General features: G+C 44.5%; 1 protein-coding gene across 1 annotated transcript; it reads right to left on the reverse strand.

Annotated features, from left to right (window-relative positions):
- Positions 1-11791: 11791 nt before the first annotated feature.
- LOC109885774 (perforin-1) lies at positions 11792-15479 on the reverse strand. The gene is made up of 3 exons (XM_020477583.2): positions 15348-15479; positions 14739-14939; positions 11792-12377 (listed from the first exon to the last, which is right to left on the reverse strand). Exons 2-3 carry the CDS (start codon positions 14895-14897, stop codon positions 12117-12119), a joined length of 420 nt encoding a protein of 139 aa, XP_020333172.1. The 5' UTR covers positions 14898-14939; positions 15348-15479; the 3' UTR covers positions 11792-12116.
- Positions 15480-21184: the final 5705 nt, after the last annotated feature.

The following is a 21184-nucleotide window of genomic DNA, read 5'->3' on the forward strand; positions in this document are numbered from 1 at the left end:
AAGCAGATGCGTCACACATTTGACATCCAGTGAAATATCGGTTTCATTGTTCAATGGCCCAACTCTTCTTCGAGTCTGTCCTTTGGAGTACATTTCTCAAATATTAGCCACTGCCCTCTATAAGTAATTTTTGGAACATACTATACTGTATATGTCAATGTGTAGATAACAGGGGTACATCTAAATACAGTGGAGTGAAGAAATGTTGGGCCGAGCAAGGCTACTTTTGTAAGGTAGCTCTATCTCTCTCTCTCTCTCTGTCTCTATCCCTCTCTCTGTCTGTCTCTATCAATTCAATTCAAGGGCTTTATTTGCATGGGAAACATGTGTTAACATTGCCAAAGCAAGTGAGGTAGATAATATATAAAGTGAATATATAAAGTGAAATAAACAATAAAAATTAACAGTAAACATCACACATACAGAAGTTTCAAAACAGTAAAGACATTACAAATGTCATATATATATATATATATATATATATACAGTGTTTTAACAATGTACAAATGGTAAAGGACACGAGATAAAATAAATAAGCATAGATATGGGTTGTATTTACAATGGCTCAATGTGTTCTTCACTGGTTGCCCTTTTCTCGTGGCAACAGGTCACAAATCTTGCTGCTGTGATGGCACACTGTGGAATTTCACCCAGTAGATATGGGAGTTTTTCAAAATTGGATTTGTTTTCGAATTCTTTGTGGATCTGTGTAATCTGAGGGAAATATGTCTCTCTAATATGGTCATACATTGGGCAGGAGGTTAGGAAGTGCAGCTCAGTTTCCACCTCATTTTGTGGGCAGTGAGCACATAGCCTGTCTTCTCTTGAGAGCCATGTCTGCCTACGGCGGCCTTTCTCAATAGCAAGGCTATGCTCACTGAGTCTGTACATAGTCAAAGCTTTCCTTAATTTTGGGTCAGTCACAGTGGTCAGGTATTCTGCCGCTGTGTACTCTCTGTGTAGGGCCAAATAGCATTCTAGTTTGCTCAGTTTTTTTGTTAATTCTTTCCAATGTGTCAAGTAATTATCTTTTTGTTTTCTCATGATTTGGTTGGGTCTAATTGTGCTGCTGTCCTGGGGCTCTGTAGGGTGTGTTTGTGTTTGTGAACAGAGCCCCAGGACCAGCTTGCTTAGGGGACTCTTCTCCAGGTTCATCTCTCTGTAGGTGATGGCTTTGTTGTGGAAGGTTTGGGAATCGCTTCCTTTTAGGTGGTTATAGAATTTAACGGCTCTTTTCTGGATTTTGATAATTAGTGGGTATCGGCCTAATTCTGCTCTGCATACATTATTTGGTGTTCTACGTTGTCTCTCTCTCTCTCTCTCTCTCTCTCTCTCTCTCTCTCTCTCTCTCTCTCTCTCTCTCTCTCTCTCTCTCTCTCTCTCTCTCACTCTCTCAATGTAAGGGCTTTATTGGCATGGGAAATATATGTTTACAATGCCAATGCAAGTGAAGTAGATAATAAGTGAAATAAACCATAACAATTGTACCATAACACTGAAAGATAAGATGGGTATGATGGGGTGGGTGGGTTAGGGGCAGGTGAGAGGTGAGGAGAGGGTGGGTTAGGGGCAGGTGAGAGGTGAGGAGAGGGTGGGTTAGGGGCAGGTGAGAGGTGAGGAGAGGGTGAGGGGTGGGTGGGTTAGGGGCAGGTGAGAGGTGAGGGGTGGGTGGGTTAGGGGCAGGTGAGAGGTGAGGAGAGGGTGAGGGGTGGGTGGGTTAGGGGCAGGTGAGAGGTGAGGGGTGGGTGGGTTAGGGGCAGGTGAGAGGTGAGGGGTGGGTGTGTTAGGGGCAGGTGAGAGGTGAGGAGAGGGTGAGGGGTGGGTAGGTTAGGGGCAGGTGAGAGGTGAGGGGTGGGTGTGTTAAGGGTAGGTGAGAGGTGAGGAGAGGGTGAGGGGTGGGTGGGTTAGGGGCAGGTGAGAGGTGAGGGGTGGGTAGGTTAGGGGCAGGTGAGAGGTGAGGGGTGGGTAGGTTAGGGGCAGGTGAGAGGTGAGGTGAGGGGTGGGTGGGTGGGTTAGGGGCAGGTGAGAGGTGAGGAGAGGGTGAGGGGTGGGTGGGTGGGTTAGGGGCAGGTGAGAGTTGAGGAGAGGGTGAGGGGTGGGTGTGTTAGGGGCAGGTGAGAGGTGAGGAGAGGGTGAGGGGTGGGTGTGTTAGGGGCAGGTGAGAGGTGAGGAGAGGGTGAGGGGTGGGTGGGTTAGGGGCAGGTGAGAGGTGAGGGGTGGGTGGGTTAGGGGCAGGTGAGAGGTGAGGAGAGGGTGAGGGGTGGGTGGGTTATAGGGGCAGGTGAGAGGTGAGGAGAGGGTGAGGGGTGGGTGTGTTAGGGGCAGGTGAGAGGTGAGGAGAGGGTGAGGGGTGGGTGTGTTAGGGGCAGGTGAGAGGTGAGGAGAGGGTGAGGGGTGGGTGGGTTAGGGGCAGGTGAGAGGTGAGGAGAGGGTGAGGGGTGGGTGGGTTAGGGGCAGGTGAGAGGTGAGAGGTGAAGAGAGGGTGAGGGGTGGGTGGGTTAGGGGCAGGTGAGAGGTGAGGAGAGAGTGAGGGGTGGGTGTGACAGGAAGTGTGGTGACATTGGCATGGGGGGGTCTGTGTAGTCTTTTAAAAGAGTGGGCAGTTTGAGACTGTGAAGAGAGACTGTGGTCTGTCTTCAGAGAAGAGGTATGACCTGGACCTCACATGATGATGATGATGATGATTATTATTATTGACATTATCAACATTATTATCAGTAACCACTCCTTCTCCTCCTCCTCTTCCTCCTCCGAATGTGTCCTCTGATCACACATCTGCTTCCCTTCCTGTTTCTCTGTTTCTCTCTCTATATATCTCTCTGGATATCCCTACCGGCCAAACCCTCCCTAACCCGGACGACGCTAGGACAGCGCCCTTAACCACTGCGCCACCCAGGAGGCCAGTGCCTATAGTGACCTGCTGTTTTCTAGCCTGTATCATAGAATGTGTACGTGTAGGCTCCTGGCGTCCTATCCAGGGGGTGTACGTGTAGGCTACTGGCGTCCTGTCCAGGGGGTGTACGTGTAGGCTCCTGGCGTCCTGTCCAGGGGGTGTACGTATAGGCTACTGGCGTCCTGTCCAGGGGGGTACGTGTAGGCTACTGGCGTCCTGTCCAGGGGGTGTACGTGTAGGCTACTGGCGTCCTGTCCAGGGGGTGTACGTGTAGGCTACTGGCGTCCTGTCCAGGGGGTGTACGTGTAGGCTACTGGCGTCCTGTCCAGGGGGTGTACGTGTAGGCTACTGGCGTCCTATCCAGGGGGTGTACGTGTAGGCCACTGGCTTCCTGTCCAGGGGGTGTACGTGTAGGCTACTGGCGTCCTGTCCAGGGGGTGTACGTGTAGGCTACTGGCGTCCTGTCCAGGGGGTGTACGTGTAGGCTACTGGCTTCCTGTCCAGGGGGTGTACGTATAGGCTACTGGCTTCCTGTCCAGGGGGTGTACGTGTAGGCTACTGGCTTCCTGTCCAGGGGGTGTACGTGTAGGCTACTGGCGTCCTGTCCAGGGGGTGTACGTGTAGGCTACTGGCGTCCTGTCCAGGAGGTGTACTTGAACGTCAAGCTGCCTCAGTCACATTACAGAGACAGGAAATGGGCTCCTGCCTCTATGGGCTGGTCTGGCTCAGACAATACTTACTTTTCCAAGGCTTAATTGACTTACTATGAGAGGATATGTGCTTTGGCCTGTGATAACCCCGCGCCCTCAATATATTATTGTTGCTTGGCCTCTGTTGTCACCTACCTGTTGGAGGAAAGCCTTTTCTCACAGTTGTACCCTAACCTACCTTTCATTATGTAATGAGACCATCTCTGTTAACCCGGGCTTCATCCCAGCTTCCATTTGGGACACGACAAAGATTTCAGTTCAAATCCCTGTTTGCCACGTAGTATAGGGAGTGCCGTCTCATAGCCAGCACCGTGGAGACTCATTGGCTGAGACGATGCTTGAGAACTGACCATATGTATGTTGCTATCACCTTTAGAGTGGAGGGGGCTGAAGGGACTGTACAGTATGTTATGTTTAAAGGGGTAGAATGCACAACATTCAGAGGCTACAAGGATGAGGTAAAGGACAGCCAATCCATCTTTCTATCTCTTAGGATCCTTGCCCTTGTACACTTAGACCAGGTGGGGATTGTACCAGGTGGGGTTTGTACCAGGTGGACTATCCTCCAACACCACGAGGATACTTTTTACATGTTAAGTCAAGGGGCTAGCTCTCTCCAGTATCCAGAAGTAGCAGTATCGCTGGATGCAGAGAAAGCTTTTGATAGAATGGAATTGGCCTTATGTGTTTTATACTCTCTCTACTTTGAGCCTGCTATTATGCAGTGGATCAGGGCACTCTATCATGAACCTATTGCTTCACTTGAAATTAATGGCAGACTGTAACATCTGTCACTTTCAGCTTCTCCGTTCTACAAGGCAGGGCTGCCCGGCCTCACCATGTATGGTCATTTTGCCACTAGACCCCCTTGACTGTATCACTTGGAGTGGTCATGACTTCAAAACCAGCCTATACGGTGATGATATCTTACTAACACTGAGCGGTCATGACTTCAAAACCAGCCTAGAGGGTGATGATATTCTTAGTAACACTGTCAAATCCCAGCTGTTCGATACCAAGAGTGGCCAATTTTCTGGATATAAAGTGAATTGGACTAAGAGGGAGGCTATTTCTCTGAACCACCACAGCTTTCCATCCCACCTTCGTACTGTTCCCTTCATATGGAAACCACAAGCTATAAATACCCAGGGAGAGATATCAGGTCATCTGTCAATAAGATATTTCATCTTAATGGACCAGGTCTCCTAAAAGCCATCAGGGCTGACATTAAGAGATGGACAGTTCTGCCTTTATCACTATGAGGACAAGCCCGAGGTGATAACGATGAACATAAACCCTAGACTATCATTTCTTATATCATCTATACCACTTCAGTTCCCTCAGGTTTAAAAATACTGTATACCTAGTTTATTTTCTTGTCTTCTTGTGGAACGTTAAGAAACCAATATTTAACCATAAACACTGGCCATGTCAAGAAGCATGTGTGGATTAGGTGTTCCTGATGTTGGCTTGTATTAATGGTCTTATAATGCTAGATACTCAATGTCATAGGGCTTTACAAAAAAGGGGGGGGGGGGTAGTATGAACCTGAAGTAGATAGAAGAAAGAGCATTGTAACAGAACATACACATTTGATCTCTATATAATCAACTGCAGAAAAAAAGATCAGGTAAACCTCGACGCACGCGGGAATCTCTACCTCTACCTTTCCCACTCGCGTAGCTGCCAAACTGAGCAGAGACCGCTGCTAAGCAGAGAGAGCACTGAACCGAGATCGCAGTTGCACTTGGCCAAATCAATTCCAGTAATTAATGAAAGAATTAAACATTTACGTCGCCACCCACCGTTAATAGGTCCACGACCCATACTTTAAGAAATGCTGCCCTAGAGCCTCTACAGTAGACCCTGTACTACTCCTACACCCTAGAGTCTCTACAGGAGACCCTGTACTACTCCTACACCCTAGAGTCTCTACAGTAGACCCTGTACTACTCCTACACCCTAGAGCCTCTACAGTAGACCCTGTACTACTCCTACACCCTAGAGCCTCTACAGTAGACCCTGTACTACTCCTACACCCTAGAGACTCTACAGTAGACCCTGTACTACTCTTACACCCTAGAGCCTCTACAGTAGACCCTGTACTACTCCTACACCCTAGAGCCCCTACAGTAGACCCTGCACTACTCCTACACCCTAGAGTCTCTACAGTAGACCCTGTACTACTCCTACACCATAGAGCCCCTACAGTAGAACCTGTACTACTCCTACACCCTAGAGTCTCTACAGTAGACCCTGCACTACTCCTACACCCTAGAGTCTCTACAGTAGACCCTGTACTACTCCTACACCCTAGAGCCCCTACAGTAGACCCTGTACTACTCCTACACCCTAGAGCCTCTACAGTAGACCCTGCACTACTCCTACACCCTAGAGTCTCTACAGTAGACCCTGTACTACTCCTACACCCTAGAGTCTCTACAGTAGACCCTGTACTACTCCTACACCCTAGAGCCTCTACAGTAGACCCTGCACTACTCCTACACCCTAGAGTCTCTACAGTAGACCCTGTACTACTCCTACACCCTAGAGCCTCTACATTAGACCCTGTACTACTCCTACACCCTAGAGTCTCTACAGTAGACCCTGTACTACTCCTACACCCTAGAGCCTCTACAGTAGACCCTGTACTACTCTTACACCCTAGAGCCACTACAGTAGACCCTGTACTCCTCCGACACCCTCTTTAGTAAACCCTGTACTACTCCTACATCCTAGGGTCCCTACAGTAGAGCCTGTACTACTCCTACACCCTAGAGCCTCTACAGTAGACCCTGTACTACTCCTGCACCTTAGACCCTAGAGCCTCTACAGTAGACCCTGTACTAGTCATACACCCTAGATCCTCTACAGTAGACCCTGTACTACTCCTACACCCTTGAGCCTCTACAGTAGACCCTGTACTACTCTTACACCCTAGAGCCTCTACAGTAGACCCTGTACTACTCCTACACCCTAGAGTCTCTACAGTAGACCCTGTACTACTCCTACACCCTAGAGTCTCTACAGTAGACCCTGTACTACTCCTACACCCTAGAGTCTCTACAGTAGACCCTGTACTACTCCTACACCCTAGAGCCTCTACAGTAGACCCTGTACTAATCCTACACCCTAGAGCCTCTACAGTAGACACTGTACTACTCCTACACCCTAGAGCCTCTACAGTAGACCCTGTACTACTCCTACACCCTCTTTAGTAAACCCTGTACTACTCTTACACCTAGAGCCTCTACAGTAGACCCTGTACTACTCCTACACCCTAGATCCCCTACAGTAGACCCTGTACTAATCCTACACCCTAGAGTCTCTACAGTAGACCCTGCACTACTCCTACACCCTAGAGTCTCTACAGTAGACCCTGTATTACTCCTACACCCTAGGGCCCCTACAGTAGACCCTGTACTACTCCTACACCCTAGAGCCTCTACAGTAGACCCTGTACTAATCCTACACCCTAGAGCCTCTACAGTAGACCCTGTACTACTCTTACACCCTAGAGCCTCTACAGTAGACCCTGTACTACTCCTACACCCTAGAGCCCCTACAGTAGACCCTGTACTAATCCTACACCCTAGAGTCTCTACAGTAGACCCTGCACTACTCCTACACCCTAGAGTCTCTACAGTAGACCCTGTATTACTCCTACACCCTAGGGCCCCTACAGTAGACCCTGTACTACTCCTACACCCTAGAGCCTATACAGTAGACCCTGTACTACTCCTACACCCTAGAGTCTCTACAGTAGATCCTGTACTACTCCTACACCCTAGAGTCTCTACAGTAGACCCTGTACTACTCCTACACCCTAGAGTCTCTACAGTAGACCCTGTACTACTCCTACACCCTAGAGCCTCTACAGTAGACCCTGTACTACTCTTACACCCTAGAGCCTCTACAGTAGACCCTGTACTACTCTGACACCCTCTTTAGTAAACCCTGTACTACTCCTACACCCTAGAGTCCCTACAGTAGACCCTGTACTACTCCTACACCTTAGACCCTAGAGCCTCTACAGTAGACCCTGTACTAGTCCTACACCCTAGAGCCTCTACAGTAGACCCTGTACTACTCCTACACCCTAGAGCCTCTACAGTAGACCCTGTACTACTCTTACACCCTAGAGCCTCTACAGTAGACCCTGTACTACTCCTACACCCTAGAGTCTCTACAGTAGACCCTGTACTACTCCTACACCCTAGAGTCTCTACAGTAGACCCTGTACTAATCCTACACCCTAGAGCCTCTACAGTAGACACTGTACTACTCCTACACCCTAGAGCCTCTACAGTAGACCCTGTACTACTCCTACACCCTAGAGCCTCTACAGTAGACCCTGCACTACTCTTACACCCTAGAGCCGCTACAGTAGACCCTGTACTACTCCTACACCCTCTTTAGTAAACCCTGTACTACTCCTACACCCTAGAGTCCCTACAGTAGACCCTGTACTACTCCTACACCCTAGAGCCTCTACAGTAGACCCTGTACTACTCCTACACCCTAGAGCCTCTACAGTAGACCCTGTACTACTCCTACACCTTAGACCCTAGAGCCCAGTAGACCATGTGCTACTCCTAAAGCCTACAGTACACCCTACCCTGGAGTCCTCTTATCTAAAACAGCATTTACTACTGATAGTCCTATATACAGCTAGAGTAGAGGCCTCTTGTTATCTGTTCCCATATCTCTTAGTCCTCTTATCTATATCTACCACAATGTCCCATGTCTGACCCCATCAGCTTTCTCGTTCTCCTCAGACCTGAGCTGAAACCTAGACCACTCCTTTCATCTAGAACAATGTCTATTATTGTAGTCAACACCCTCAACTAGACACCTCCTTTAAAGGAACCCATCCTCCACTACAACCACAGTGTAGGTCAGAGGTCTTCAACCTTTTTTAGCATGAGAGCTACTTTAAAAAAAATCAAATTTTCAATTTTTCTAACTTTCAAATAGGCAACTTGTTCTCTTTCTTCTCTCCCCTGCAACTCTTCTCCATGTCCTTAGTGAGAACATGTTCTCAACTGGCCTACCTGGTTAAATAAAGGTGTTCTCAACTGGCCTACCTGGTTAAATAAAGGTGTTCTCAACTAGCCTACCTGGTTAAATAAAGGTGTTCTCAACTGGCCTACCTGGTTAAATAAAGGTGTTCTCAACTGGCCTACCTGGTTAAATAAAGGTGTTCTCAACTGGCCTACCTGGTTAAATAAAGGTGTTCTCAACTGGCCTACCTGGTTAAATAAAGGTGAAATAAAAATAAATAAGTAAGTAAAAAGTGTAAAAGAGAAAGTACTGCACTATGTTTTCTGTCAATATACCTGGTAATAGGGAATAGGGAGTCATTTGGAAAGGACAAGGAACTAATATCTCAAATCAAATCAAATGTATTTATAAAGCCCTTCTTACATCAGCTGATATATCAAGGTGCTGTACAGAAACCCAGCCTAAAACCCCAAACAGCAAGCAATGCAAATGTAGAAACACGGTGACTAGGAAAAACTCCCTAGAAAGGCCAGAACCTAGGAAGAAACCTAGAGAGGAACCAGGCTATGAGGGGTGGCCAGTCCTCTTCTGGCTGTGCCAGGTGGAGATTATAACAGAACATGGCCAAGATGTTCAAATGTTCATAGATGACCAGCAGGGTCAAATAATAATAATCACAGTAGTTGTCGAAGGTGCAACAGGTCAGCACCTCAGGAGTAAATGTCAGTTGGCTTTTCATAGCCGATCATTCAGAGTATCTCAGAGTATCTCTGGGACAGGTAGCATGTCCGGTGAACAGGTCAGGGTTCCATCGCCGCAGGCAGAACAGTTGAAACTGGAGCAGCAGCAGGGCCAGGTGGTCTGGGGACAGCAAGGAATCATCAGGCCAGGTAGTCCGGAGGCATGGTCCTGGGGCTCAGGTCCTCCGAGAGAAGAGAGAGAGAGAAAGAAAGAAAGAAAGAAAGAGAGAATTAGAGACAGCATACTTAAATTCACAAAGGACACCGGATAAGACAGGAGAAATACTCTAGATATAACAGACTGACCCTAGCCCCCCGACACATAAACTACTGCAGCATAAATACTGGAGGCTGAGACAGGAGGGGTCGGGAGACACTGTGGCCCCATCCGACGATGCCCCCGGACAGGGCCAAACAGGCAGGATATAACCCCACCCAATTTTCCAACGCACAGCCCCCTCACCACCAGAGGGATATCTTCAACCACCAACTTACCATCCTGAGACAAGGCCGAGTATAGCCCACAAAGATCTCCGCCACGGCACAACCCAAAGGAAGGGGGGGAGGGTTGTGCTGAGTTACTTATCATCTGTCATGATGATGTATTCCCACAGCAACACGTCTTTCCACACCCGTGTTTGTTCAAGCTGGCCTGAAATGTGATTGGTACACCTCATTCCAACATTGTTTCATTTAAAACATGTTTCCTTACAGCACAAGAAGAATCCAGTTTAGCTATCTGTACATCTGGTCGGGTATACCACAAATAGCTGAATACTACTTTCTTACTTAATCACAATCCCCCAAAAACAACAACGTTCGTTGCAAAATATGTTATTTAATTGTTTTACATTTGTATCTGTTGTGAAAGAGAACCAATGTTGAATCAGTGTCCCGCCCTTAGAGATCCATTTTATGTCTCTATTTTGGTTTGGTCAGGGCGTGAGTTGGGGTGGGCATTCTATGTCTTGTGTTTCTATGTTTTGGCAGGGTGTGGTTCTCAATCAGGGACAGCTGTCTATCGTTGTCTCTGATTGGGAACCATACTTAGGTAGCTTTTCCCCCCCACCGTTCTTTGTGGGAAGTAGTCTTTGTTTGTTGGCACTATTGCCGTCAGCGTCACGGTTTATTGTTGGCGTCATTCTTAAATAAAGTAAAATGTACGCTCACCACGCTGAACCTTGGTCCTCTCTTTTCAAGAGCCGTGATAATCAGGAAGATGCTGCTAATTAGACACTATGACCATATACAAACAAATTTGGCTTAAAAGGTTTTCTTAATTTCTCTCTCTAGGAATTCCATTTTCACTACAGAGGTTCAATTACATTGTTGGTATCATAATTCCACAGTTTTATTGACAATTTGTGGCCAAAGACCGGTCTCCAAACTAAACATGGTAAGAGACTATGATTGAAAAGATGCAAGCCTCATTGTCAAAACACAGTAAGTGACAGAGGTTAACACATTCAATACTGCATAAGGTAAACAGACACAGTACTTGTAAAAGATGTAACTACAGTGGGACAAACAGATCTGGGTCATATAACTGAGTCAAACTTAAAATAAACAAGGTGGGAGACATCTGTGTAGACATTAATTACAATACACTAACTGTAAGGTGGAGGTGGAGTTTTGTACTGCTCAATGTTCTAGAATCTAGTCTGTTATGATGAGCCTGAGGATGAGGTCAGGGGGAGGACGGTTTTTCAGCTCAGTTTGAGGAGAACGAGAAATCCATGTCAGAGGAGAGGGGTTAGATGGGAGCCGGATGTTGTTGTTGGTGAGAGCAGGCGTCCACTCTAGTTGAGGATGTAGGAATCAGGGATGTTTATAAAACCCTAGAATACTTTAATGGAGTGCTGTTTTGAAGTCACTGCGCAGTCATTCAACTCCTTGACCATTCAACTCCTATACCATTCAACTCCAATACCATTCAACTCCTACACCATTGTAAAATCGATTTTAGAGGCTATAGAAATGCATGTATTATTGTCAACATTTGTTTTTGCCAAGTATATTCTATCATAGTTGCCTTAATGCATACTTTTAAACATACACATTTAAATAAAAAACTGTTATAATAAAACATTCTTTAAAGTATACTTTTTAGAGAGTATTAATGTTACTGTCCCCGCTACAACAAAGAAAACTTAAATACAAGTCATTTTGTCTGTGACATCCTATGGAGGACTGCTCTTCATGAGGAGAACCAATATGGCGGCTGCTGGCTTCAAAGCATCTCGTTGGCCAATACATAGCATCAGTATCAAGGGTTTATAAACATCATATGTAGGAATAGTAGAGGCTGGGTTCAATCAAATCAAATTTATTCATAAAGCCCTTCTTACATCAGCTGATGTCACAAAGTGATGTACAGAAACCCAGTCTAAAACCCCAAACAGCAAGCAATGCAGGTGTAGAGGTACGTGGGCTAGGAAAAACTCCCTAGAAAGGCCAGAACCTAGGAAGAAACCTAGAGGAGAGGAGCCTAGTATTCAGTTCAGGAGAATGAGAAAGACATGTAACAGATGAGGGGTCAGACAATGGAGGAGGAGGTCTAGCTACTCTAGCTGAGTATTGTTGGCTTACAGTAGTCGATGGAGGGACTCTACTCTAGGCTAGGGACTCCAGGGTGTAGGAGTAGTACAGGGTCTACTGTAGGGGCTCTAGGGTGTAGGAGTAGTACAGGGTTTACTGTAGGGGCTCTAGGGTGTAGGAGTAGTTCAGGGTCTACTGTAGAGGCTCTAAGGTGTAGGAGTAGTTCAGGGTCTACTGTAGAGGCTCTAGGGTGTAGGAGTAGTTCAGGATCCCACCCTTCTTGAGGAAACATTGATGTTGCCAAGTTCCGATCTTGATGGAGCGCTCGCAGGTCCCCAGCAGGTCGTTGGAGTTGATGTCGCTGTCGTACACCTCCAACCTCAAGATGTTGTTCTCACGGGCGTTGAGGAAGCTGAACTCCTCCTTCCAGCTGGGGTTATGGTTGTTGTTCTTCACCTCTGTCCTCCCGAGAAAGCCGTGCGCTCTGAACACCTGGATAATAATGAGAATGATTATGATCATAGAGTTAGTTAGAGGAAACATCATGGATATAACCCGTTCGCCTATGAGGATACATTAGTGTATGCTAGCATAGCACAATGACTGGAAGTCTACAGGTAAGCTAGCATACCTAGCTAGCATTAACTCGAAAAACTACCTGTAACTTCCTTCATACGGCACGCAGAGGCATAAATCTGGTATCGACGAGTTCATCTGACTCTGGGTAAAGAATCTGGGTAAAGAATCTCCAGAATCTCGCGGTATCCCTTTAAAGTAGTCAACTGAGTGGGTATGGTCGTCACTAGTTACCACAGCCACAAAGTCATAAACCCCGCCTATTTCTATAATTTATCTTTGTAAAATCTTTTGTTAAACCCAACCCCGATGCTAACATTAACGTTAACCAGACTGCTAACCTTATGCCTAACCCTGACCTTAAATTAATGCATACATTTTTTGTGTGGCTGTGGTATGTAGTGGAAACCAGTGCGTTGGGAGGGATCAGCGAAGGAGAGCAGATCAGGAGAGCAGATGATCAGCAGAGAGCAGATCAGGAGAGCATTGTCTCTTTCTTCAAATTGGGTTAACTATGGATTGAATGAAATGAATGACAAGATTTGGTTCAGGACTCCAGCCCCGCAGGTGGCGGTAAATTACCAATATAAGCTTTGTGAAAATTGACTTAAAAATGGAGATGGCATTAATGGCGCTGCCCATGCTCAGATACAAAGACGAGTCCTCTAACAAACTCTATGAATTCTGATATTAATGCTGAAAATTATCCTAATAATTTTTAACCTTTATTTAACTAGGCAAGTCAGCTAAGAACAAATCCTTATTTGTCACAGCCGTCAAAGGAAGTTGACCAAAGCGCAGCGTGGTCAGCGTACATATTCCTTTTATTTAGGATGACGCCGAACAAAAAACTGTCACGTTCTGACAATCGTTCGTATGTGTTTTCCTTGTTTTAGTGTTGGTCAGGACGTGAGCTGGGTGGGCATTCTATGTTGTGTGTCTGGTTTGTCTATTTCTATGTTTGGCCTGATATGGTTCTCAATCAGAGGCAGGTGTTAGTCATGGTCTCTGATTGGGAACCATATTTAGGTAGCCTGTTTTGTGTTGGGTTTTGTGGGTGATTGTTCCTGTCTCTGTGTTTGCACCAGATAGGACTGTTTAGGTTTTCACTTTTGTTGTTTTGTTTAGTCTGTAAAAACATGAATAACCACCACGCTGCATTTTGGTCCGCCTCTCTTTCACCTAAAGAAAACCGTTACAAAAACAATAAACAATACAAAACAACCGTGAAGCTTAAACCTCTTGAAGCTAGGGGGCTGAATTTTTATGTTTGGAAAAAATAATGTTCCCAATGTAAGCTGCCTATTTCTCTGGCCCAGATACTAGAATATGCATATAATTGACAGGTTAGGATAGAAAACACTCAAAAGTTTCCAAAACTGTCAAAATATTGTCTGTGAGTATAACAGAACAGATTTTGCAGGCGAAAACCTGAGGAAATCCAACCCAGAAGTGCCTCTTATTTTGAAAAACTCCTGTTCCATAGCCTGCCTTTCCTCCATTTAAAGGGATATCAACCAGATTCCTTTTGCAAATGCTTCCATAGGGTGTGACCAGTCTTTAGACATAGTTTCAAGGTATTATTCTGAAAAATGAGCACGATTTACCAAAACGCGTCAGTGGATAGCTGAATGTCCTTCGATTAGTTCATGCGCCCGAAAGTTGTAGCTCGACATTTTCTTTATCTATTTTATTGAATAGTTCACCATCCGGTTGAAATATTGATTATTTATGTTAAAAACAACCTGAGGATTGGTTATAAAAAACGTTTGACATGTTTCTACAAACTTTACAGATACTATTTGGAATTTTCAGCGGTTGTTTACGAAAATGATCCCGTTAAAGGGATCTGTGCGCCAAGAGGTAAGGGCTATATGCCACAAACAAAGTTAACTTCCCACACTGAAAGGAGGGAAAAGGGCTACCTAAGTATGGTTCCCAATCAGAGACAACGATAGATAGCTGTCCTTGATTGAGAACCATACCCGGCCAAAACATAGTAATACAAAATCATAGAAAACAAAAACATAGAATGCCCACCTCAAATCACACCCTGACCAAACCAAATAGAGACATAAAAAGGCTCTCTAAGGTCAGGGCGTGACATTATTTACAAAGACAAACCCTCCTCTAACCCGGACGACGCTGGGCCAATTGTACGCCACCCTATGAGACTCCCGATCACGGCCGGTTGTGATACAGCCCGGGATCGAATAATCCTACCATCACACATCAACTGTCATGGTGGACAGATGACTCAGGTGAGGAGAGATTTACCTCGACGTAGGCATCAGGGGTCCCTAGCAGGCTGCTGTGCAGGTCAGTGGCATGGAGGTTGAACACCTTGAGGACCATAGGTTCCTCTGCTGCATAGATCTGGACCACAGTCAGAACACACACCACCAGCAGACACCACGGGAGAGAGGAGGAGGACATGTCTCTCAGTCTGATAGGGCTTGATCCGTGGAGAGAAGACAACTAGAGAGAGAGAGGGGGGGATAGGGAGATGAAAGGAGAAAATATAAGCACATCACCTGTTTCCCTAAGAGCATGTCACAGAGCAAGAAGAACAAGAAAAGAGAGACATTAAAATACCTAAATAATTAGAAGATAGAAGGAGCAGGATATATCAGGACAATACCCGCTGGTCACAGTTCAAAGTCTACTTCTGATTTACATGTGGTTGTCGTTGGATTTAGGTTACATTGATCACTTTTTGCAAATTCAGAATTCCACGTTGATTCAAAGTCATCACATAGATTTTTGTGGAAACAATATTGATTCAACCAGTTTTTGCCCAGTGAGTTCTTGACATAATGTCAATTTTCAAATATAATACATTATAAAGTGAACTCTCATTACATGACTCCTAAAAGGTCATAATACCTGTGTTCTGTAGAGTCTGGAGACGAGTCTGTCTGCCTCAGGGGGAAACAACCACTTATGGTTTTTCCTATGCCCTCTCACTGTTTATAAAGACCTCACCTGTGCGTCCACAATATACCCTCAACATACTCGAACAGATTCTTTGTACCAAATGACACCCTATTCCCTACATAGTGCTCTACTATTGACCAGAGCCCTATAGATCCTGGTCAAAAGTAGTGCACTATCTAGGCCAGTGTGTCATTTGGGACACAGAGGGCCAATGGAGACAGGTGGCCTGTTCTCAGTGATGCCTCAACCAATGAGATAGCACTCTGTTGCTAAACAACAGCAACACCTACAAGTATTATTAACCTCTGATGCTGATGAATGAAGGCCAGGCTTTTGAATTAACACTCTGGGCTAGTTTCCTGGACACAAATTAAACTTGGTCCTGGACTACAAAGAAAAGCCCTTTCAACAGGGATTCTACATTAAGTGTGCTTTTTAAATTCAGCATTAGGCTTAATCTGGGTCTGGGAAATCAGACCTCAATGCTCATAAAGAGAAATCCATGAAAATTCAAATTCATAAATCACTGACATATTAAGATAAAAAGTAAACCCTTTACGTGATGAAATAAATATCCAGACTGAGACCATAACACTGAGATGCAGGTTTATTTATTGATGCCATCGTCATATCAGATGAGTGATCCCAATATCCAGTAGGGACAAGGTCACAGGGAGCATTTGACATATGCTCAGTTATTGGGGTTAGTTCATTAACAAATGCACTTAAATATGACAATCAGACATTGTGATAGGGGTGAGTACATAGTATGTGCGTCTCTTAGGTCAAGAGGGTGTTTGGAATGAGCGTGGGGTCAGAGGTCAAAGGTCAGCGTTGTGTAAAGGTTGAGGAAACAGAGTTTCATAACATTCAGTCCTGAGGACTGGGGAGTTAAAACCAATCATATTTAATGAAGCACATTGCATGCATGTCGTTGTATATGCGGGTCTAAGGAAAAAAAAAAGCCTTTTCAAATCTGATTCCATGAAGGAAAAAAAGGAGAAAAAAATGAAATCAGATTTGAAATGTCATTTTACATGACTGGAGACGTTACAAGAACGTTTTTTAATAGCACACAAATGACCAAAATGGCTACTCCGACGTCGACATACTGAGATTAGTTAAACAAATGACCCTGTCTTAAAATGCAACCCTGTAGCATAGGCCAATGAAAAGTATGGATGCACAGATTGTATGAGGAGGAAATTATACTTCACCAACTTTCCAGTGGCACCCAGTCATCCTGTAATGGGTGCGTGTTGGTGGCAGGGAAGTCAGGCGCAGGAGAGTGAACTTGGTATAAACAGAGCAGTTTAATAAATGCTTAAAAAAAATTTTTAACTCCAAAAACCAATATATACAAAAATAATATAAACGGGTACAAAACCCATCACACACCAGAACATGACTTGCACAAAACATACAACAAACAATCACCGACAAACACATGAGGGGAAACAGAGGGTTAAATACACAACATGTAATTGATGGGATTGAAACCAGGTGTGAAGTAAGATGAGACAAAACCAATGGAAAATGAAAAATGGATCAGCGATGGCTAGAAGGCCGGTGACGTCGACCGCCGAACAAGGAGAAGGGCCAACTTCAGCGGATGTCGTGACACATCCAAACTGTTTTTTCCACGCAATTGCATTTTTTACATTATGAAAGGCCTTTTAGCTGCTGACTGCTGTTCATTGACAGACACATTGACAGACACATCGACAGACACATTGACAGACACATCGACAGACACATTGACAGACACATCGACAGACACATTGACAGACACATCGACAGACACATCGACAGACACATTGACAGACACATCGACAGACACATTGACAGACACATTGACAGACACATTGACAGACACATCGACAGACACATTGACAGACACATCGACAGACACATCGACAGACACATTGACAGACACATTGACAGACACATTGACAGACACATTGACAGACACATTGACAGACACATTGACAGACACATTGACAGACACATTGACAGACACATTGACAGACACATCGACAGACACATCGACAGACACATCGACAGACACATTGACAGACACATTGACAGACACATTGACAGACACATCGACAGACACATCGACAGACACATTGACAGACACATCGACAGACACATTGACAGACACATTGACAGACACATTGACAGACACATTGACAGACACATCGACAGACACATTGACAGACACATCGACAGACACATCGACAGACACATCGACAGACACATTGACAGACACATTGACAGACACATCGACAGACACATCGACAGACACATTGACAGACACATTGACAGACACATTGACAGACACATTGACAGACACATTGACAGACACATTGACAGACACATTGACAGACACATTGACAGACACATCGACAGACACATTGACAGACACATTGACAGACACATTGACAGACACATTGACAGCCACATTGACAGCCACATTGACAGCCACATTGACAGCCACATTGACAGACACATTGACAGACACATTGACAGACACATTGACAGACACATTGACAGACACATTGACAGACACATCGACAGACACATTTGACAGCCACATTGACAGACACATTGACAGACACATCGACAGACACATTTGACAGCCACATTGACAGCCACATTGACAGCCACATTGACAGCCACATTGACAGACACATTGACAGACACATTGACAGCCACATTGACAGACACATTTGACAGCCACATTGACAGACCCATTGACAGACCCATTGACAGACCCATTGACAGACACATTGACAGACACATCGACAGACACATTGACAGACACATTGACAGACACATTGACAGACACATTGACAGACACATTGACAGACACATTGACAGACACATTGACAGACACATTGACAGACACATTGACAGACACATCGACAGACACATTGACAGACACATTGACAGACACATTGACAGACACATTGACAGCCACATTGACAGCCACATTGACAGCCACATTGACAGCCACATTGACAGACACATTGACAGACACATTGACAGACACATTGACAGACACATTGACAGACACATTGACAGACACATCGACAGACACATTTGACAGCCACATTGACAGACACATTGACAGACACATCGACAGACACATTTGACAGCCACATTGACAGCCACATTGACAGCCACATTGACAGCCACATTGACAGACACATTGACAGACACATTGACAGCCACATTGACAGACACATTTGACAGCCACATTGACAGACCCATTGACAGACCCATTGACAGACCCATTGACAGACACATTGACAGACACATCGACAGACACATTGACAGCCACATTGACAGCCACATCGACAGACACATTGACAGACACATTGACAGACACATTGACAGCCACATTGACAGCCACTTGACAGACACATTGACAGACACTTTGACAGACACATCGACAGACACATTTGACAGCCACATTGACAGCCACATTGACAGCCACATTGACAGCCACATTGACAGCCACATTGACAGCCACATCGACAGCCACATCGACAGCCACATTGACAGCCACATTGACAGCCACATTGACAGCCACATTGACAGCCACATTGACAGCCACATTTGACAGACACATTGACAGACACATTGACAGACACATTGACAGACACATTGACAGACACATTGACAGACACATTGACAGACACAACTCAACAGTCAGCTGTTTGATATTTGCCCCATGGGCTGCCCAATTGTGGGTTTCCCGACAGTAGGCCTAGATTGACAGACACAACTCAACAGTAGGCCTAGATTGACAGACACAACTCAACAGTAGGCCTAGATTGACAGACACAACTCAACAGTAGGCCTAGATTGACAGACACAACTCAACAGTAGGCCTAGATGTGCTCTGGCTAAATGATGCTCTCTGATGAAGTATTTTCAATTATTTCATTTATTTCTGTACAGACAGGAGCAATTAGGCCTTTATCATTTAACAAATGTATTTGACTTGATCTGCAGCACTTACAGTTTATTGTGGCTATGTTTTCATCCCCAAAGGCCAAATAATCAACACTTCTTGTTATTCAAAAATAAAGGAGGACCAAGGCACTCTTCATATAACTAATTACAATGTCTTTATTAGTATGGCACGATATACTTACTCATGATATACTTACTCATGATATACTTACTCATGATATACTTACTCATGATATACTTACTCATGATATACTTACTCATGATATACTTACTCATGATATACTTACTCATGATATACTTACTCATGATATACCTACTCATGATATACTTACTCATGATATACTTACTCATGATATACCTACTCATGATATACTTACTCATGATATACTTACTCATGATATACTTACTCATGATATACTTACTCATGATATACTTACTCATGATATACTTACTCATGATATACTTACTCATGATATACCTACTCATGATATACTTACTCATGATATACTTACTCATGATATACTTACTCATGATATACTTACTCATGATATACTTACTCATGATATACTTACTCATGATATACCTACTCATGATATACTTACTCATGATATACTTACTCATGATATACTTACTCATGATATACTTACTCATGATATACTTACTCATGATATACTTACCCATGATATACCTACTCATGATATACTTACTCATGATATACTTACTCATGATATACTTACTCATGATATACTTACTCATGATATACTTACTCATGATATACCTACTCATGATATACCTACTCATGATATACTTACTCATGATATACTTACTCATGATATACTTACTCATGATATACTTACTCATGATATACTTACTCATGATATACTTCAGTCTTCATAAAACAATACATTTTTACCATATTTTTGTTGTTGTTGAAATAACAGCTAGCCTACAATTTGACAAAGAGGTGTTTATCATCTTTAGCGTGGCAGAATTCTCCTCATTATTACTCACCTGTTAGTCCCAGACTCCCAGTAACCAACCAGTAACCTCTCTCTTAAAGCTCATTGGAGGAGAATGTCCCATGGACCTTCTCCTCCAATGATCTTTAAGATGAATTGAGGAAACAAGGAGGGAGGAAGCAAGGATTTGACAGCCAGTAATGTTTTCATACACAGCCAGTCCAATGTGTCCATAAAGGGGAGATTACTAGTTCTTTACAATACCTTCATCCCAAATGGCACCCTATTCCCTTTATAGTGCACTCCTTTAGACCAGGGCCCATAGAGTGGGTAGTGCCATACATAGGGAATAGGGTGCCATTTGGAACACAAACAGGGACTAATAGCTGAGTGACGTATCATGTGTCATCATGACGTATTCCCACGGCAACACATTTTTCCACACCTGTGTTTGTTCAAGCTGGCCTAAAATGTGTTTGGTACGCCTCGTTCTGCCTCTTTTCCTTACTCGTTTCCTTACAGCACAAGAAGAATCCAGCTTAGCTATCTGTACATCTGGTCGGGTATACCAACAAATAGCTGAATACTACTTTCTTACTTAATCACAATCCCCCAGAAACAACAACGTTCTTTGCAGGGGAAATGCTATATTATTTGATTGTTTACATTTTTAACTGTTGTGAAAGAGAACCAATGTTGAATCATGAAGATGCTGCAAATTAGATACTATGACAGTAAACAAACACATTTAGCTTAAAAGGTTTTCTTAATTTCTCTCTCTAGGAATTGTATTATTTTTCCAATCGACATTCCGTGTTCTCTAACAGAGGTTCAATTACCTTG

The sequence above is a fragment of the Oncorhynchus kisutch genome, linkage group LG8, assembly GCF_002021735.2.
Source record: "Oncorhynchus kisutch isolate 150728-3 linkage group LG8, Okis_V2, whole genome shotgun sequence".
Classification (NCBI taxonomy): Eukaryota; Metazoa; Chordata; class Actinopteri; order Salmoniformes; family Salmonidae; genus Oncorhynchus; species Oncorhynchus kisutch.

Excerpts from the sequence above, each read along its gene's own strand:
- LOC109885774 (XM_020477583.2), bottom strand. The coding sequence starts at position 14,897 with ATGTCCTCCTCCTCTCTCCCGTGGTGTCTGCTGGTGGTGTGTGTTCTG. Across the intron at positions 12,378-14,738 it reads CCCCTGATGCCTACGTCGAG|GTGTTCAGAGCGCACGGCTT; the intron begins GTAAATCTCTCC and ends ATTATTATCCAG.